The 19,867-nt window shown below is 46.8% G+C and overlaps 1 protein-coding gene across 1 annotated transcript; it reads right to left on the bottom strand.

Annotated features, from left to right (window-relative positions):
- Positions 1-658: 658 nt before the first annotated feature.
- LOC134572090 (uncharacterized) lies at positions 659-10,849 on the bottom strand. Its single transcript, XM_063430902.1, has 4 exons — positions 10,375-10,849; positions 8,268-8,391; positions 7,682-7,755; positions 659-1,419 (listed from the first exon to the last, which is right to left on the bottom strand). The coding sequence occupies exons 1-4, from the start codon at positions 10,754-10,756 to the stop codon at positions 851-853; spliced, it is 1,149 nt and encodes a 382-aa protein (XP_063286972.1). The 5' UTR covers positions 10,757-10,849; the 3' UTR covers positions 659-850.
- Between the last annotated feature and the right edge of the window lie 9,018 nt (positions 10,850-19,867).

Consider the following 19,867-nt stretch of genomic DNA (forward strand, 5'->3'; position numbering starts at 1 on the left):
GCAGCAGGTTACCCAGTGCCGTACCCCCACCTCGGACTCACCCGGTTTAATGTTTGTGTTTTTTTATATTTATACAAAAACAAGGTATGGAGAGACTATATCATAACAGAGACAATATCAATCTGGGTGCTATTCCTCACTGGTACTCCCTCTAGTACCAACATAAACATCAATATTATATGAAAGAGAATGCACACCAGAACCAAAAAAATATATTCAATTATTTAATGAACCACCAATTGGTTAAACATGTATATTACAAGAAAATACAAAATGACAATAAACTGGCAAATAAAAAGTCAACAGTAATAATTGACCAGAGTTCTCACAAGCCTAATAGGGCAGAAACACGAATCAAAATATCCCCCCAATGTTTCGGCACCAACTGGCTGCCTTTTTCAAGGGTGTTTGCCGAAACGTTGGGGGGCTATTTTGATTCGTGTTTCTGCCCTATTAGGCTTGTGAGAACTCTGGTCAATTATTACCTTTTTTTGCCTGTTTATTGTCATTTTGTATTTTCTTGTAATATACATGTTTAACCAATTGGTGGTTCATTAAATAATTGTATATATTTTTTTGGTTCTGGTGTGCATTCTTTTTCATATAATATTGTTTTTGTTTTTTTATATTTAACAATATGCATTGGCTGAGGGGGAGGTATACACCTTCAGTTATTAATCTGTGGGATTTTCCCAATGTTTAATAAATGTTCTCTTTCTAGTAAATTCTGCAAACTGCACTCAAAGATGAATGGAAACATTCTGTACAGTGTCATCGAGTGTCCATTACATGAGATGTACATCGTGGGGTGTGTTTCCTGGCCCCCACATTACAGGTTTCCCCGGGAGCGTCACTGTAACGCACACGGCTCTTTCTTTTGTTTGTTTGTTTTTTTGTTCTTGTTTTTCAAGTCAAACCTCTCCAGCTCCTCCTGAAGTTTCTTCATCTCCATTTCCAGTAACTGTCTTTCCTTCTCGTTTTCTTTTTCCATTTCCTCTTTAAGGCGTCTCTTTTCTTGTTCGTGTCTTATTTCATCCTGTTCTCGTTCCATTTCAGATTCTGTCTTCGTTTTCTTTAATGCCATGGCCATCAGGTTTAGCTGCATCACTTTCTCCAATTCCTTTACCTCTTCCCGTATTCTTAATTCACGTTCATAGACATATTTGAACATGTATTGCATCCGCTCTCTCAGTTTCATCACTGGATTTTGCTGATCTCTCATTCGGAATTTGACATCTTTAATGACCTCATTTAAGATCTTCAGGACTTCTTCATGTCTTCCTCGTGTCTTTATGTGATCCTCTGGGGTATAATTCTCTATTGTAAAGATCCGCTCCACCCCCATATCCCTGAAAAGGCTCTGGGCTTTGGCCACATTCCCGTGTGTTTGATGGGTTAGAACAACGAGTGGAAATATTCCTGTGGAGAACATGGAGAAACATGGAGGACATTTTACACTAAACATGGCACTGACAAAATACATGTAAAACTGAGGCCAAAAACAGTCAAACTGTTAGAAAAGGGTTGGACTCTCTCAGCATGGTAAGGGTTTACTCTGCTTACTGACACACACTCACATGCAGACCCATACAAACACAAACATATATACAGACACACTAGCACACAGTGTCACAAATAGCGGACACACTAACATATAAATGGTTTATACGAACAACACCCCCCTCCAATGCAGTGTTATGGGTAAAGACAGAGAGGAAGCTGGTCTATAGTAATTTGGATTGAAGGGTATTATAGCACTCGCTCTGTCCTGCTTCCGCGGTATGGTAACAGGTGGTATCTGTCAGTGTACTTGCTTTGTGCTAGACGGTATAACTCCCAGTGTGGGGCTCACTGCTGTCATCCTGGGTAACACAATATTACTGCATTGAGTGCAAGATGGCAAATTAACTGCTCATTGCTCAGAACCTGGTTTTAGATTAGGTGTTAGCTGGCGAACTGTGGGGGAGAACACTGAGTGGAAGCAGCTACTTCTCTGGGAAGATTCCTGTGATGAAATGCAGTCACTGAGTGCCATATCCCCATATGCCTGCTGTCTATTTCTATGGGATGGACTGATTTGTTTGGCGCGGGGCACAAGCTTGCGGCGCCATTTTTGGGACTGTTTTACATGTGCCTTTATATTAAACTGGGGTTCAACAAAGGGGGGGGGGTGGGGGGGGAGAGGGGAGTAGCAACCCTGTAAAGTATAGAAGTGAAATGTATTGCTTGTCCGTGCCTCTCCCCCTCACCCCTTTCTTTTCCTGTCACAGCAGGGCGTTGCCACAGGGACACTGCCAGCCCAGTTTGAACTGGCTGGCTTTGTCCCTCTTCAATCCTCCCATCAGATTCTTGGGACGGTCGGTCCTGTCCCCCAGCCACAGAGCGATATATCTAAAGGGGAGACAGTCGGTCTCCAGCAACCAGGCTCCCACCAGACTACTCCCGTGGTAGTGCTGGCAACAGGACAGAGTACCGCTGGTCTCTGCCCCCTCAGCAACCCACCAAGGCAGCCTACCAGTCCCCCTCACAGCCGTGGTGAGGCACCTGAACCCGGACAAGATTCTCCCTCACCCAGAGGTAGTAACTGTTTATTATGGGTGGGCTGCTCTACTACTTCTGTTTTGTGGGTGGGTTGCTGGACTAACCAGGGCACTGACCGGCAGGAGGTCAGGTACCCTGTTAGTCTAATTGGTAAAGGGGAGAATTGTGGCGAAACCAACTTCGCCACTGTGGACTGGAGAAGCCTGGTTGCTAGCCTCCTGCCCTGCGACTATGGCCCTGGACATATTGTACTGTAAAAACTATATTTGGGCATGTAATAATGTATATTGCTGCTACCGGCCCTTTAAAAGCATCTAGGAACAGATTGGGACTTTTGGGACTACTGTCCCTTTAATGCCGTGAAGCATATTCTAGTGTACTGCCTGTAATATTGTATATGTATTATGTGTTAAGTTTAACCTGGGTGAGATATATGCAGCATTCATCTGATCGTTCGGTAGAATCACTCCATTCATTATATTGAGTGAAACTACCGAACAACCAGACCACCCAGGAATAAGTGTGCCTCCAATTACCGTTTGCAACAATGTTGCAAACAGGTAATTGGCAATCCATGTAATGTATTCTGTGTCCTCTGGGTGGCCGCCATTCGGGAAACAACCACGTGGCGGCGGCCATCTTTAACTACCGAACAGCGGTGTTTTGCCGTCGAGTGTCTGGAACTGAAATCGGACACTCGACTAGGCAAACACCGCTGAGACCTCCAGACTTCCAGGATTTCGTGGGGAAACTAGAAAGAAACGTACGAACTAGGGGATTCATACGAATCCCCCTTAGTCTCTATAACACAGGCAATTCGTCTGTTTCATTCACTTGTTTGTGACCGACCGCAGGGCCAAAATGCATGGAACTGTTTTCGGATACTTTACCCATGCGGTCGGTCAATACTTTAAAGTCCCATAACTTCCGAACCGTTTATCTGAATGGGCTGATTTTAACATATGTTGTCCCTCCAGACTAGGGCTATCTGGAGATATTGGATTTGTGGATGTACCCCAAGTATTTAGGGTACATCCAAAACTTGGGTAAAAATATGTCCCTGTTAATTGTGTTAACAGATATGTTGGAGGGAGGAGATGTGTGGGTTGTACCTTAAACTGGATTGGTGTACTGTAAACCCCTCCCTTGCATGGGAGAATCTCATATAAGCCTGTGTGTGAATAAATCAGCGTTGTTGCTGTTTAACCCTGAAGCTGGAGTGTGTCTCTTTCTTGGGGGGAAGGGGACTGTATGCCGACTGCCAGGAGTGTAAGCTGTTCGTATTGCTTTTCCTGTTCGGCTGCTTCCAGGGTTCGTGTGTCTGCTGTTCGAGAGTTGGTGAATTCGTGCAGTTTGGGAGTTCGGGAAGTTGGTGCTTATGGTAGCTGCTGGTCTATCTAAAGGGGATGATCGCCTAAACGGATTTTTCCCCTTTTATGCTGAAACGGTCCGTTACAAAACCCCTCGTGTATTGTGTTGGGGACCCCATGTAGGGGTCTGTGCATGTAAAACCTTGTGTGACTAAATAAACAGAGCCAGTTAGAGTTGTACCTCCAGAGCTGCGTCTTTTCCAGTAAAAGGGTATATTTATACTTTAAGATGTTCCTGAGCGTCTGAAGGAAGGTAATTAGCGGAGGTAACCGGTCGGGCTACCTGGGGTCCACTACAATTCCACCAACCAAAAAAACAATATATAATCTAATAATGGTTAACTATGTCCTCCATACTGGTATTCCTGCAGCTAAATATGTCCATACATGTATTCGAGGAATGGACACAATCATATTTACTCATTCACTCTCCCCACCAATACTCTCTGACACATGCAGTCACCCATGAGCATAGGAAGCGAGGTAGAGGGAGATTGATGGATAATTATTTAAAGTGTTCTGGACGTGCATTTACTGCAATACGGTCACAGCAGAAAAACAAAACATTACAGCTATTACATTGCCGTGCATAAATATTCACCCATTTCCACCTACAGTAGCGTTACAACCTGGATTGAAATTAGATTGTATTAACATTTTTACTTAATGTTACTTAATGCTTAGTGTATACCAGTGGTTCCCAAAACTTTTTAGGTTCAAAGCGCCCTTAATATTTCAGTATTTTTCCAAGGCAAACCAAGTCAAAATGGGGTTGTATATATGTACAGCGCTGCAGCATTTACTGGCGCTATAGTGTAATGTATAGTTTTATTGTTCGAAGGGATGCTTGTATACATGTATTGTGTTTCATACAGGGGTGTGTCTGAATGTAATGTTCACTTTTAAATGCAGAGTGTGTTTGTATTTCCTTTTGGAGTTTGAATGCAGGGGTGTGTTTGTATGTAATAATTGTGTTAGATTGCAGGAGTATTTTAGTATGTTGTGCTGGTGTATGACTGTTTGAATGTACGCACATACACTGCAAAGGTGCATACACACAAATTCATATAGACAGCGACACATACACACACATAGATACACACCAACACATACACACACTGACACATACCTTAACACATGCATACACCAACATATACACACACAAACGCACCCTGACACACAAACATTGATACATGCACACACCCTGATAAAGATACACACACTGACATAAAAACACACAAAATGACACACAGATGCACATATACAGATGCATATCCTGACACACAGACACACACTGCCATATACACACACACACATACACACACTCATACATACAGGGCCGGTGCAAGGATTTTTGCCGCCCTAGGCAAAAAAAAAATTGTCCCCCCCCATATGTCCTACCCACCATGTGACATCACAATGCCCCGCCCATATGCTCTGCCATATGGGCCAACGCCAGTCTTCACAAAGTGTCTTATCTGAAAAGACAGTGTGTTTACATTAAAAAGCCTACAGGCACAGGCTATAGACACCAGAACCACTACATTAAGCTGTAGTGCTTCTGGTAACTATAGTATCCATTTAATGTGAGGTAAATTAGAGATTAGTGCCACTAATAATATATTGGATTGCCTACTTACCACCAGATGAGGACAAGAGGCTGATGATGGGCTCAGTCTGGCTCCACAGGTCTGGTGTAGAACATTTTTTTGGGTCCCTTACACAGCTCAAGGTCTGGGCCCCCAGGGCTTGACCATGAGTATGCCTACAATGCCCACACATAAATCCACCTACATGGCCCACCCATGAGTTCTCTCACAGGTAGTGGAGTGTATGTGTGTAGGGGATGTTTTATGTGTTATTGTAGAGGATGTAATGTGTGTGTGTGTGTTCTTATAGAATGTAGTGTATAGGGATTCCAATTTGTGTAAGGGATGTAGTGTATGTATAGTGGATGCAGTGTGTGTTTGCGTGTAAGGAATGCATTGTATGTTTCATGGCCCACCCATGAGTTCTCTCACAGGTAGTGGAGTGTATGTGTGTAGGGGATGTTTTATGTGTTATTGTAGTGGATGTAATGTGTGTGTTCTTATAGAATGTAGTGTATAGGGATACCAATTTGTGTAAGGGATGTAGTGTGTGTATAGTGGATGCAGTGTGTGTTTGCGTGTAAGGAATGCATTGTATGTTTCTGTGTGTTTGTGTGTAAGGGATGCAAGGTGTGTGTCTGTGTATGTAATTGAATGCAGTGTGTGTCTGTAAAGGGTGCATTGAGTGTGTAAGAGATGCATTGTGTTTCTGTGTGTAAGAGAATGAGTGTTTGTGTGAGCGTAAGGGATGCATTGTGTGTTTCGGGTGTGTCTGTGTGTGAGTAAGGATGCATTGTATATTTCTGTGTGTGTGTGTGGGGGGGATGAATTGTGTATCGGTGTAGTGTAAAAGAGAGGGTGTGTGGGGTAGGATAGGGACTGAGAGGGGAGCAGCTCTTTATTTTTTAAAAACAAATTCATAGTGCTCTCCCCTCCTGTCAATTAGTGATTTCCCCTTCCCTCCTGTCCCTCAGTGTTCTCCCTTGGCCCCCTGTCCCTCTGCAGTCCCCCCTTGGTGGTCTTCTCACTCCCCCTCTCCCTCTTAGTGGTCCTCCCTCCCTCAGTGGTCCTTCCCCTCTTCCCCCCCTTAGTGGTCCTCCCTCTGGCAAACCCCTAGTGGACCTTCCCGCCTCCTCCCTCAGTGGTCCTTACTCCCCCCTCCTCCCCCAGTGGTCCTTAGTGTCCCCCCCTCCTCGCCCAGTGATCCTTAGTGTCCCTTCCCCCTCCATCCCCCAGTGGTCCTTAGTCCCCTCCCCCCTTAGTGGTCCTTAGTGTCCCCCTCTTCCCCCAGTGGTCCTTAGCCCCCTTCCTCCTCCCCCAGTGGTCCTTAGTCCCCCCTCCTCCCCCAGTGATCCTTAGTGTCCCCTCCCCCTCCTCCCCCAGTGGTCCTTAGTCCCCTCCACACCCCTTGTGGTCCTTAGTCCCCTCCCCTCATCCCCCAGTGGTCCTTAGTCCTCCCCTCCTCCTCCCCCAGTGGTCCTTAGTGTCCCCCCTCCCCCAGTGGTCCTTACCCTCCTCTTCCTCTTCCCTCCTGCCAATGTAGCGTGGCCGGGCGGCGCGGAACGTGGGACAGGAACCTCTGTTTCCTGTACCCGGCCGCCGGCAGACTGAAAGGAAGTGAGCACTTCCTGTCAGTCAGCCGGCGGCTGGGTACAGGAAACAGAGGTTCCTGTCCCGCGTTCCGCACGGCCCGGCCACACTACATTGAGAGACTGGCAGGAGGGAGCACTCTGCGCCCTCCACACAGCAGTGCTGCGCCGCCTGAGGCTGCTAAAGCGCTCAGGCGGCGCAGCATGAGGAGACGCACCGGTGATTCCGGGTGCAGGGATCCGGCGCCCCCTGCTAAGGTGCGCCCTAGGCGGCTGCCTAGGTCGCCTTACAGGTAGCGCCGGCCCTGCATACATACATACACACACTCACTGGCCCCCATCCCGCACCCAACCTGACAGGTTTAGTAATTCTCTCGAGAAGAATCCAGATGTGCTCATAGCAGGTAAAGATTTATCTAAAAAACTACCAACTTTCATTACACTCAAAGGTGGACAATACATTGTGACTCATGCTGGTGAATGAAAAATGTTTTTTTCTTTTTATTCTATTTTCGTCTTAAATAAGAGAATCCTTCTTTGGTAGTGTGTGCTTACAATGCTTTACATACTTTCTTTGGAAACGAAGGTTTACCTGTCAGATCTCTAGCCACTGTGAGCAACTCTCGTAGTCCATTTATCTCAGCAGATGCTATGGATTTCGTCACACTAAACAGGAAACACAAGACTGACTGTTATAAAGGCAATCATGCCTTCAGTTCTTTTTTTTACAACTTGATTATTAATAAACGAGATCATGTACTGTAATAACATCAAAGCTGGCTACACCGCCATACTATAGTATTAACACATTAAGGAGTAAAAAAATAAAAGTTCCCATCAATTCCACATCCTCACTACTAAATATATATATATTCCATCTGCCCCATTCGCTCTGCAAAGTCCTGCTGATGTCCTCTGTTCTCACCTTTAGCTCATATTTCCCTAGGAGTGCACCACCCTTAATGAGTTTCACTCCTTCTCCATGTTTTCTCTCCCCAATTCTTTTTTTCTGAATTCTGGCCATATCACTTTTTTCCTGTCTGTACTGCATTTAGTTACTTATTTTTTACCTTTTAACAACACATATCTAGCCTTGGAAACAAGACATAATGCACCCTCATTAATTAAATATTTTCTAAGAGTTTTTATACTTGTGGTGAAGCATGTCATTCATTTACCTGTAGATAAATATAGGAACGATAAAGTCAGAGGTATTTATTCGATATTCTGCCTCAAATATCCGGTCCATAAGTACCAATCCCTTGTTCCATTCGACGGGATCATCCACTGGAAGTAAATTAGCTGCCGGATAAAATAAACATAGCATAATTAATAATTAATTCGACAGACGCGGTTCTTGCGCCATAAACACTTCAGCAAGCCTATTTAACTCCATGCACATTTTGTAGCCCAATGACATTTGTTCCATGTGAGAGATGGGCTAGAGATTAGAGGGTAATATTCTGGTATTATTATTTACACAGTTTATTGTTTTAATACATTTAATCAAGTATACATCCACACCAGGGAGTTGTCTACCTTCTGCTGTTGGTCTGCTGGGGTTATAATGTGGTTTCATAATACATTAATACACTGATACCTAGAGCGTGTGTGGCTCTGTGAAATGTGAATGTGGTAGGTGTGGTGTCCCAAGTCCATTTCCATTCTCATACACTGCACAATATGTTTGATTTCTATTGCATACATACGTGTAAACATTTGCAAGGAAAAATAACTCAGTATTACCAATTTAGGCACAGAAGTGAAATTATTCAAATCTGACTATACTAAAATGTCTGAAATTTGCATAATCATATGTTCTTCCTATTTTGTCTTACGTTGACAACATTACATGTTGCAAGCAATGTTTGGAAGGTAGAGTAATGCCTCGTTTCCACTGAGCAGAACGGTTCGGGTCGCTACAGTTTGGAAGGGTTAATATGGTCCAGCCTATTCAGGTGAGCGTTTCCACTGCAAGTCGGACTGCCAGGGGTCATGCAGGGTTTAGTCCAAATGCCAAGCGTGTCATTTGTCGTGAGCATTGACGTTTTCATGTCCGCCAATCAATGGATTGTATAGTGATACGCTAGTATCTCCGCCCTAACCGTACCGTACCATTTCCTATGGACCTTCATCTGAAGGGGGCCCAGGAATGGTGCAGTTCGGTGCGGTTGTATGGGCCATTTTCATAATGGAAACACACAAAATAGCGTACCAGACCGAACTTACCCGAACCGTACCACTAAGCGGAAATGGTGCATAAGAGAGCCGAACACTGTATACAGAGCAAGCTTCTGGGCGGTGAGTGTAACAAAATAGATACAACATATAATCATCACAACTGTCACTTGTTTTGTTTTCATTCCTTTTGTCCTACACATTTGTAATAAAAATCAAATATATACTCACATATTAGATTTACTTTTTACAGTGATATTTGTGCATGTTCCCCTGACGATTGTGTACTTCAAGTAAACCCTTGACATTTTTTATAATAATAATCTGTAGTAAGTGCAACATCACCTTATTTTGTATTGAAAAATTTAGAATCCACTATCCATCCAGTCTTTTGGCAATACCCTTATTAGTAATTACTCTATAGAGGACTATGAATTGCCATATCTTGGGAGACCTCAAGGAAGAGACAAACCAGATTCTTTCTTGGCAACTCTTAGAACTCTGACTCCGTTTATTGTATACAGATCCAGCTAGATCACAGCACAGAGTAAAATAAATTCCTTACACTAGTCCTCTCTCCCCCCTCTCCCCTCCCCTGTGCCAATACACCCTGACAACAAAAGGTTATCTTGATTGGACCCACTGTCCTGTTGCTGTAGTAGATAGACTTGCTGGCTCCAACAGCAGGTGGTCACTCACAGGGCACCATTTAACTTGGTTAGCCCACAAAATACATCTTTCACCTAAATATACTTTCTGCCTGCATTGAGAGCTGCTGTCCTCCCCCTCTGTTGACCCACAGCTGCATATACAGACACACATACTGCTCTATGTATAATACAGGTACACAATACAGAGACGCCTGTAATACAGAGATACCTATTTACATGGAAAACAGTCACAAAAATGGTGCAGCGAGCTTGTGGCTTGCGCAAAGCAAATCAGGGGGACCAGGCCATCCATCACAGTCCTGTACAATCCCTGCCTGCTGCCTCACTCCTCTGCTAACAGACATCTCAATACACTTCTATTGCTGAGGATATAATTTACCCCCTTGTACCCTCTATGTATCACCTAAACTAAATCTCAATAACTACCTACACTTACCGAGTTGAGCAAAGATTTCTCCCTTCTCGTAATCATCCATTTTGAAACAGCCACGATTGTCCACCAGAGTGATGTTTTTTGTCAGTTCATATGATATTCTTTCCGTGGTCCGAGCACCGTCATCTCTTCCAGCCTGTGCTATGTTCCTGAACTCTCCATCATCCCAGACATACTTACAGGTGTTAATAAAGGAGGACTTTCCATGACCCGCAAACCCAAAAAGCTGAATGAGCACTCGATCAAACCCCTGGGATCCTAGACTACAGTGATGGAAGTCAAAGCTTTGAATGTTACGTCTCAGCCGAGATATATCGTCCATGTCTGAATGTTGTTTGTTAAATGTGGTTTCTAAAGGTTTAGAAGAAAAGGCAAAGTCCTTCATTTACAGCCTCGTTACATACTGAAATTCAGATCATAGGGCTGTCTGTGCTCATTATCTCAGAGTCATAACATAATATAATGACAGTCAGTTCCTTATTGTCAGCAATTCCAAGAAGACATTAACTTAAATGTTTTTCACACGCCTCCCAATTTATTATCATTTCTAAACAGAACTGCGCAGATGGTTTCCAGTGAAATGCATTAAAAACTAAATGTTGAGTTACATTTATGTCCTCAAACACTGTTTAATTAAACTAATATTAAATGTGCTATTACTCCAAATAGCAGAGCTCCATGTCACTAATGTAAATAGAAATATTCACAATTAAGCTCTAACCCCCACTACTCCTGGGCGGCAGCAATGGCCATGGTACACATCGGCCCCAATACATAGTTTCATACAGCTGTGCTCAAAAGTTTGCAAATCCTTAGAGAATTTTTAATATATGTACCATTTTAAAAAAAAAAACCATGTGTGAGCAGAAAAAACACATTTCTTTTATTTCTTAAGGGATTCATATTCAACTGTAGGTTATAACAGAATGGCACAATCATAAAACAAAACATGGCAACAAAGAAAAAAATGAAATGACCCCATTCAAAAAGTCTGCATACCCTTAGTTCCTAATACTGTGTATTGCCCCCTTTAGCATCAATGACAGAGTGCAGTCTTTTGAAATGGTTGTCTATGAGGCCTGTATTTCTTGCAGGTGGTATGGCTGCCCATTCGCCTTGGCGCCTCCAGGTCATGCAAAGTCTTTGGTTGTCTTGCATGAACCGAACGTTTGACATCTCCCCAAAGTGGCTCAATGGTCAGGAGTCTGATGGCCTTTCCAGAAGCTTCACCTTTTTCTGCTGTAACCCCTGGAGGGTCAGCTTGGCCTTGTGATTAGGGTAATTGTCATGTTGGAAAGTCCAAGAGCTTCCCATGCGCAGCCTTCGTGGCAAAATAATGCAAATTGTCTGCCAGTATTTTCTGATAACATGTTGCATTCATCTTGCCATCAGTTTTCACAAGTCCCTGTGCCTTTAGAGCTCACACCCTCAAACCATCAGTGAGACATTGGGGATGGTATTCTTTTCACTATAGGCCTTGTTGACCCTTCTCCAAACATAGCGCTTATGGATGTGACCATAAAGCCCTATTTAGGTCTCGTCACTCCAAATTACAATGTGCCAGAAGCTGTGAGGTTGTCAGGGTACCTGTGGTCTCTACCTCCAAGAGAGGTAGAGACTTGGACGTTTATCCGTCCGGACGCCATGTTTCCCCTGTTCCTCGCGGTCGACCCGGTCACATAAACGCCGGCCGCGAGGGAGTTACTTCCTTATGTAGCATGGTGCCCGGAGACCGACGTCATGACGCCAATCCGGAACGACCTGTCACTCAATCCGTTGGAGACCAATCAGGACTCGTCGGAGGCGTGTCTATCCTCTCTAGCCAGGGTATTTAAACATACTTCGCCCTGTTGCTCATTGCCCTGTCGTGGTTCTAGCCTGTCTAGTCACACAGTGCTCTGGTGTTTTCTGTTATCTTTTGGTTACGACCCGGCTTGTTTATCTTACTCTGTTTACCTCTGTTATCCTTGACCCGGCTTGTTACTCGCTTACCTGTTCTCTCCTTCCCTCGACCTCGGCTTGTCTCTGACCATTCTCTATACTCTCTATACGTTAGTCCGGCCATTCTAAGGTCCGGTATACGTACCCTGTACCTGTTTGTACTTTGCGTGTTGGATCCCTGACCCGATCCTGACAGAGGTATGTGAAGCTGTTGTCAGGCATATTGTAACCAGGCTTCTTTCTGGCAACTCGACCATGCAGCTCATTTTTGTTGAAGTATCATCGTATTGTGCTCCTTGAAATAACCACACAGTCTTTTTCCAGAGCAGCCTGTATTTCTCATGAGGTTACCTGTGGGCTTTTCTTTGTATCCTGATCAATTCTTCTGGCAGTTGTGACTGAAATCGTTCTTTGTCTACCTGACCTTGGCTTGGTATCAAGAGATGCCAGAATTTTCAACTTATTAATAAGTTATTGAATAGTATCACTCCAATGGCCATCAGATTTTAAGCTCATCTGCCACTCAAGGAAAACCTCTTAGGGGAGTCCTACACTAACAATTCACCTTGCTGCTTTGAGATAAAAGGTACAATTTACCAGCCCAGTTAGAGCTCACGGTTTAATTTTGTAATGTCCATTGGAGTTATACTAAAAACCTGCTACCCACCCCATGTATTCCCTACTAAGGGTTAATAAGTGTGACAAACTTCCCTGGAACCATCTATTTTCCCCAAGCCCAAGTTGTTCCTCTTTGGTTCAGTACTTTTATCCACCGAACACAGACCACCCGCTGGTTAGTTATCTTCAAAACAACCACAAACTCAGGTGCTCTCTCTGGGTGGCCACCATTCGTATAACCAAACGGACATGCTCTGGAAAATGGTGGCCATCTTGTCTCCCAAATGCAGGCAGCGGTACTAGTTCGTCGAGTGCCTGGATTTCAAATACAGATACCTTAACCTGCGAACCTCGGTTACTTTGGACTGCTCCCTGCTTCTGTTTCCGACGAGCCAGGACAGCGCTGTTCCGTGAAAAGACTCTATAGAATGAGGTGAACATTCACACCCTGTGAGCTAGGAGAACCATTTGTTTATTTTCATATAGGAACTCTCAAAGGCTGACAGATCGCTATTACTTTTCTTATGGAACTTATTTGGGCAGACGCCACGTGTGCGGTCGCTGAAAATTTTACCCCGGTGGCGATTCAGCTGTAGTCTGGGGATCCGAGGGCTATTTGGACAACTTGGGCATTCAGATCCAGGCTAACTGGGGATATAAGAGAGGATTACATTAGATACTTAGGCCTTCATTTAAAATTGAACCAAACCTCGTCACGGGCTCCTAAAGGAGTCTGCTAGCCAGCCTCCTGCCCCAGGATTATTGGCCATGCAAAATACACTGAAAAAAGGCATGGTTTGAACAATTTGGTTTATATTGTTCGGGAACTGAACAGCCGCATGAACCAGAGACCATCCATGTGCTTGTTAAGCCCAATTGATACTTTGTAGCAATTTCCAGCGCAGTGTTCTAAGTGTTCGTCTTGCTGGCTACATTTCGTATTATCCACCATGAAGTGGCGGCCATCTTGTTCCCGCAAACGCAGGCAGTGTTGTTTGGGCATAAATCTCAGGGAACTAAAATCAGACACAGAAACTCCTGAACACCGCTGACTTTCATCATCGCCTGCGTTCGGTTCTACCCCACTTAGAAAGGCACTGTTCAGTGGAAACTTTCTCACGAACAAGGGGAACAGGCTACACAAGTAACGTAAGGATTCCGTTCTGTGTTTTATGTACTTTTGTACTGCCAATAGAGACAGACCGCTAGCCCTGATTTCCTGGAACTGTTTTGGGTATAGGACCATGTGCACGGTTGGTCAAAAATGTGACTTCAATGAAAATCCTGTACCCCTGAACCGATCTGTGTGATTTTTGGATACGTTGGTCACCTTGACATAGGCACTGTCGCTATTCGGCAGGTGTTAGTTTAAAATTACCTTAATAAGACTCGGACACCAGTTATTCTGTTGGAGTATAACGTCCACAGCTTTATTAACTTTCAAACAAATTAACAAATTTAGGGTCATTGTCATTTCTGACATTTTGTTACTATCCCCCCATACAATACCCCTGACAATGACCCTAGCACTTAAACAATAAATAACATTTCAATAACATTTAACTTATAACACACGGCCTACCAAAGAGGCCCCAACCAAACGTAACTGTAGGGGTGTACCCAGACACCCCTACCCCCTAGGTTCGTAGCCACCGAAGAGCTTGAACCTACCAACACTCTTATCCACCTGGCCTACTCCGGCCTAGGCCTTGGCCTATCCACTTCCAATTCCAGCCAACTTCCGACTTTACCATGCCCTGTTCCCGCCGCTGTGACCAAACGGGAACACAACCAAACCTAAAGGGAGGGTGGGACAAAGAACAGGTGAGTGAATTTCTGTTAAAATGGCTCCTCTCTAAGATGGCCGCTATTTAACTTGCTCTTAGACCACCCCCACGCTGCATTACCCTAAGCCCACCCCCAATTCTTAACCCTGCCCACTCTCTGGCCCTGTCAAGGCCCACTCCCCCTCTGCGTTGTTCCGTGGGCTTCATGACATAGGCACTGTCGCTATTCGGCAGGTGTTAGTTTAAAATTACCTTAATAAGACTCGGACACCAGTTATTCTGTTGGAGTATAACGTCCACAGCTTTATTAACTTTCAAACAAATGAACAAATTTAGGGTCATTGTCATTTCTGACATTTTGTTACTATCCCCCCATACAATACCCCTGACAATGACCCTAGCACTTAAACAATAAATAACATTTCAATAACATTTAACTTATAACACACGGCCTACCAAAGAGGCCCCAACCAAACGTAACTGTAGGGGTGTACCCAGACACCCCTACCCCCTAGGTTCGTAGCCACCGAAGAGCTTGAACCTACCAACACTCTTATCCACCTGGCCTACTCCGGCCTAGGCCTTGGCCTATCCACTTCCAATTCCAGCCAACTTCCGACTTTACCATGCCCTGTTCCGCCATAGCACATGCCTTGACCCCTTAAGGACATGCGCGACCCCCACTACACAAAAACAGGGCCCTATCAATACCCTCCTGAAATCCTAGGTTCAGCAAGTCAGTCCCTACATCTGACAAATGAACCCCGTCTCTCCTGAAATAACCGGGCAACATGCCCTCCAACTCCTTGTGTCGGACAACTACTCCCCCCAAACGTCTAATAAATGCTGACATTGCCCTATTCACCTTGCCCCTGCAACGGGCTACCGCATCCAAGTCCCTAGCGTGCCTCCACGCAAATCGGGGGACCATCTCCGACCACACCACTACAACGCCAGGGACCAGCCCTACCAGCCGGTCCATGTCCCTCTTCATCCATCTCACTAACTCCCTCTGAGGGACAAGACCCAAATCATTCCCCCCGCCATGCAACACTACCACATCAGGCTTCGCCCCCCCATACACTTTCCCGAACAAAACACTGCTCAAACCTTGCCAGCTAAATCCCCTAAAACCAAACCATGAGATCGCCACCCGCTCCCGAGGAAAGCCCAGCTGTGTTCCGCTCCTTCTAGCTGCAGCTCTCTTCTGTGCCCAATACACGAACGAATGGCCGATCACCCACACCGTCCAACCTGAAATGAAATAAAAGTTAGTACTTCGTCCTCCAAACCACCGTCTCGACACCAACACCACCACGCAAAATACTCAGCTCTCAAAATGTCTTTTTTTTTTTTTTTTTTTAACTTACACCAGCCTGTCCGGCCTCACATACGATCGGAAACGCAAGGATTCCCACCTACCAATCCTTTTTATCCTCTCGTCACCCAGACCTAACCTCGCCGCCTCTGTCGCGGCCCCTATACGGAATGAATGAGTACCAAACTGCAAGGGTTCCAGGCCCATCTTCCCCAGTCCCATCCGGAAGACCCTGGTAAACTGGAAACGTGACAGCGCTGACCCGTCAGCGTGTACGAAAAAACAGCCCTTACCCTCTGGCCGGAGCGCTAAATAATTAGCGCCCCGCAACACCGGGCACACCTTGGACCCCGGAAACCCGTACAATACCACCGTGCAGCCTTTTCCAAAAACATCAGTTTTAGACTTGCACAATCTGATACTCACCCTGTCAGCGCTGACTACCACGTCTTCCTGCTGCAGCCCCCCAACCCCCGCCTTGTTCACACTTACCAGCTCGCCGACTCTAAACGCCCCAAAAAAGGCCCACACAAATGCACCTGCAAATAATTCAACCTCGAAAGGCGAGCGGCATATCGAGGGTAACAGCTCCACTAACTGCTGAAGCATTCCGAAAGACACCGGCCGCCTCGAGTCAGCCGTTTTCTTCCCTCTCCTGAAGCCCTTGATAGCCTGCCGAACCAAGAAATGTTTAGTGACATCTCCCCAACCGTTGAACTTAAATAAAAAAGCCAGTGCTGACATATGCCTGTCGACCATGGCCGGCGAGGCCTGCTTAACAAACAATTGGCAAAGAATCCACAACAAAACATCCAGCCTCCGCTCCGCGGAAAGCTCCCCCCCTACCTGAAGCACCGCCTCCTCCCATACTTTCCAGACCTTAACATACGCCGACCAGGTGCTTGGCGCCAGCGACTTCCTTATGTACTCGCCAAGCAGGCCATCCCGAGTTGCCACATTTCGACTGGGCACACCTGCCCCACCTTCGCTGCACCAGGAGCCGCTTCCCAAAAACGTTCCCACTGTAAACGAGATAGAGCATCAGCCACCACATTCTTACACCCCGGAATGTGCCTAGCCTTAAACACAATGTTAGACGACATACAGAGCAAAACCAACCGCCGCAACAATCGCACCACCGGAGGCGAGCTAGCAGACAGGCTATTAATCGCCTGCACTACCGCCATGTTGTCTGAATGAAATGTGACCCTCTTGTTGGCCAGCTCCTTGCCCCAGAGTGACACCGCGACCACCACGGGAAACAGTTCCAGAAATGCCAGGTTTCTGATAAGCGGGGATGACAACCACGTGTCCGGCCACCCCTCCGCGCACCATTCTCCCGCCAAATAGGCACCAAAACCAATACTGCCCGACGCGTCCGTAAACAACCCTATCGCCTCAGACGACACAGACAGCTCCCTAAAAAACACCGTTCCATTAAAATTGGTCAGAAAATGATCCCACACCTCTAGACCTTCCCTCATGTCGGCGGACACTCTAATATAGTGAGACGGCCGCCGCGCCCCGCTGGTTGCCTGAGCCAACCTCCTACAGAATACCCTCCCCATAGGAATGACCCTGCATGCAAAGTTAAGGCTCCCTAGAAGAGATTGCAAGCCCCTTAGCGTAACTTTCCTTGCCCTTGCAGCCGCGCCTACCACCTGTCGTAAATCCTGCAGCTTATCTACCGGCAACCTGCACTCACCGGCACACGAGTCAATCTCCAGACCCAAGAAACAAATGCACGTAGTGGGGCCCACTGTCTTATCCGCAGCTAAAGGCACCCCGAATGCATGCGACACCCACTGCAGAGTCCCTAGCAGCTGACCACACCTACCCGAATCACGAGGGCCGACACATAGGAAATCATCGAGATAGTGCACCACCGATCCCCCCGCTGACTCTTTGCGCACCACCCATTCCAAGAACGTGCTAAACTTCTCGAAATAGGCGCATGACACGGAGCAACCCATAGGCAGGCACAAATCTACATAGAACCCGTCCTCGAAATGACAACCCAAGAGGTGATGACAATCCGGATGGATGGGGAGCAGCCGAAACGCTGCTTCCACATCCACCTTCGCCATTAACGCCCCCCGACCCGCTCTCCGTACCAGCTCGACGGCTTTGTCGAATGATGTATAGGAGACCGAGCACAAGTCCGCGTCAATGTCATCATTCACCGAACCCCCTTTCGGGTGCGACAAATGATGAATCATACGGAATTTCCCAGGTTCCTTCTTGGGAACCACACCCAAAGGGGATATCCGCAGATCCGCCAATGGCGGGGCCGCGAACGGGCCCGCCATCCTGCCCAAGGACACTTCTTTCAACAACTTCTCCCCAACCACCCCCGGATGTTCCATTACAGATTTAAGATTTGCGCTAACCCCACTCGGACCTTTTGCCTTGAAGGGGATCCGGAAGCCTTCCGTGAAACCCTTCCATAAAAACTCTGCATCCTGCTGACTATCGTATTGCCTTAGCCAAGGCAACATCACGTCGACCTTCACCGGGGACCGCCCCAGCGGTAGTCGCTGTAGCAGCGGTTCCTGTCGTACCTCCCCCTGTGCTACTCTTCCCTTTTTTAAAGCATCTACTGACCCCGTGGCTACCGCCGCAACCGGAACACTCGTGTCTAAACCTACACGAAGCCCCCCATTTACACTGGCCCTCGTTAAACGCCCAGCAAAAACCTTTTTTCGGACCCGCCGACGCAGCGCCCCCAGTGGCCGCGCCGGCTGTCCCCTGAAAGGGAGCAGATTTCTGCGCCATCATCAGCCGCATCCATAGCGGCAGGTCCATCTGGTCCCACCGCATGGATGCATTCGCTGCTAGCCGTTGACGAAATTGTTCATCGTACTTCCACCATGCCAGCCCCCCATATGTCCGGTACGCATCACCTATTCCGTCGAGATAGCAAAATAACTGTGAACAGCAATCCGGTCGCTTTTCGCCGATAACACTGGCCAAAATACAAAATGCCCGCAGCCAATTCCCAAAAGTCTTCGGGATCTTCCTATACTTACGCCTTTTTTCTTCCTCCTCCTTCTTGGCGTCCTTTTTGTCCTCCTCCTTGAGGTCTAGGAACTCCTCTAGGGGGAGAAGGGAAAAGATTTCTACGAACTCACCTTTCCATATCTTTTCCTTCACCTCCCCTTTTAAATGACAGCCAAGGGGACCCGCGAAGGACACGTGCACGTTTTGCCGCGCGGCCTCCGAGATGTCCCCAAAACCTGCCTCCTGTTCAGACGCCCCTTCCGTCGATCCCACAAGCGGAAGCGCGGCATTCGCGTCCCCACTGGCAACCCCCCCCGATAACGAACCTCTACTAGTAACTACCTTACCGTGGTCCCCGTCTGTGGCCCATACTCTACCAAACTGCTGTGACTCCCTACCTTCCTCCCAGGAGTCCAAGAAAGATTTCAAACAGCCTATGAGTGTGCCTGGATGTAATGCAGAGCTCGATTCACCACTGTTGCCCCCGGCCGCCTCAGGCCCAGGGGATGCCGTCCTTCCACCGGCCCTGTCAGGCCCCGGAGCTTCCGCACATCGCCGACTCCTGCATTCCTGGTCTCTCCTCGGAACCGCTGGCGTGTGACTCCGCGACCTGTAAGGAGACGATAACCTGGGCAGTCTGTCCGATCGGTCCCCTGCCCGCCCGTGCTCCCTACGCTCCTCCCTTCTGTCCCAGTCCCGGCTCTTCCTAGCCGCCCTACGGTCCCTGCTGACAGACCTCAGCCTCCGATCCCGGCCACTCCCAACTGAAGAACCGGATACACTCAGCCGACTACGCCCCCCTCCAATTCCTTGAAGCGGACCTCCGCTGCCT

The sequence above is a fragment of the Pelobates fuscus genome, chromosome 8 (assembly GCF_036172605.1).
Source record: "Pelobates fuscus isolate aPelFus1 chromosome 8, aPelFus1.pri, whole genome shotgun sequence".
NCBI classification, from domain to species: Eukaryota; Metazoa; Chordata; class Amphibia; order Anura; family Pelobatidae; genus Pelobates; species Pelobates fuscus.

Excerpts from the sequence above, each read along its gene's own strand:
- LOC134572090 (XM_063430902.1), bottom strand. The coding sequence starts at position 10,756 with ATGAAGGACTTTGCCTTTTCTTCTAAACCTTTAGAAACCACATTTAAC. Across the intron at positions 7,756-8,267 it reads GTTCCTATATTTATCTACAG|TGTGACGAAATCCATAGCAT; the intron begins GTAAATGAATGA and ends TTTCCTGTTTAG. Across the intron at positions 1,420-7,681 it reads AGTGGCTAGAGATCTGACAG|GAATATTTCCACTCGTTGTT; the intron begins GTAAACCTTCGT and ends TGTTCTCCACAG.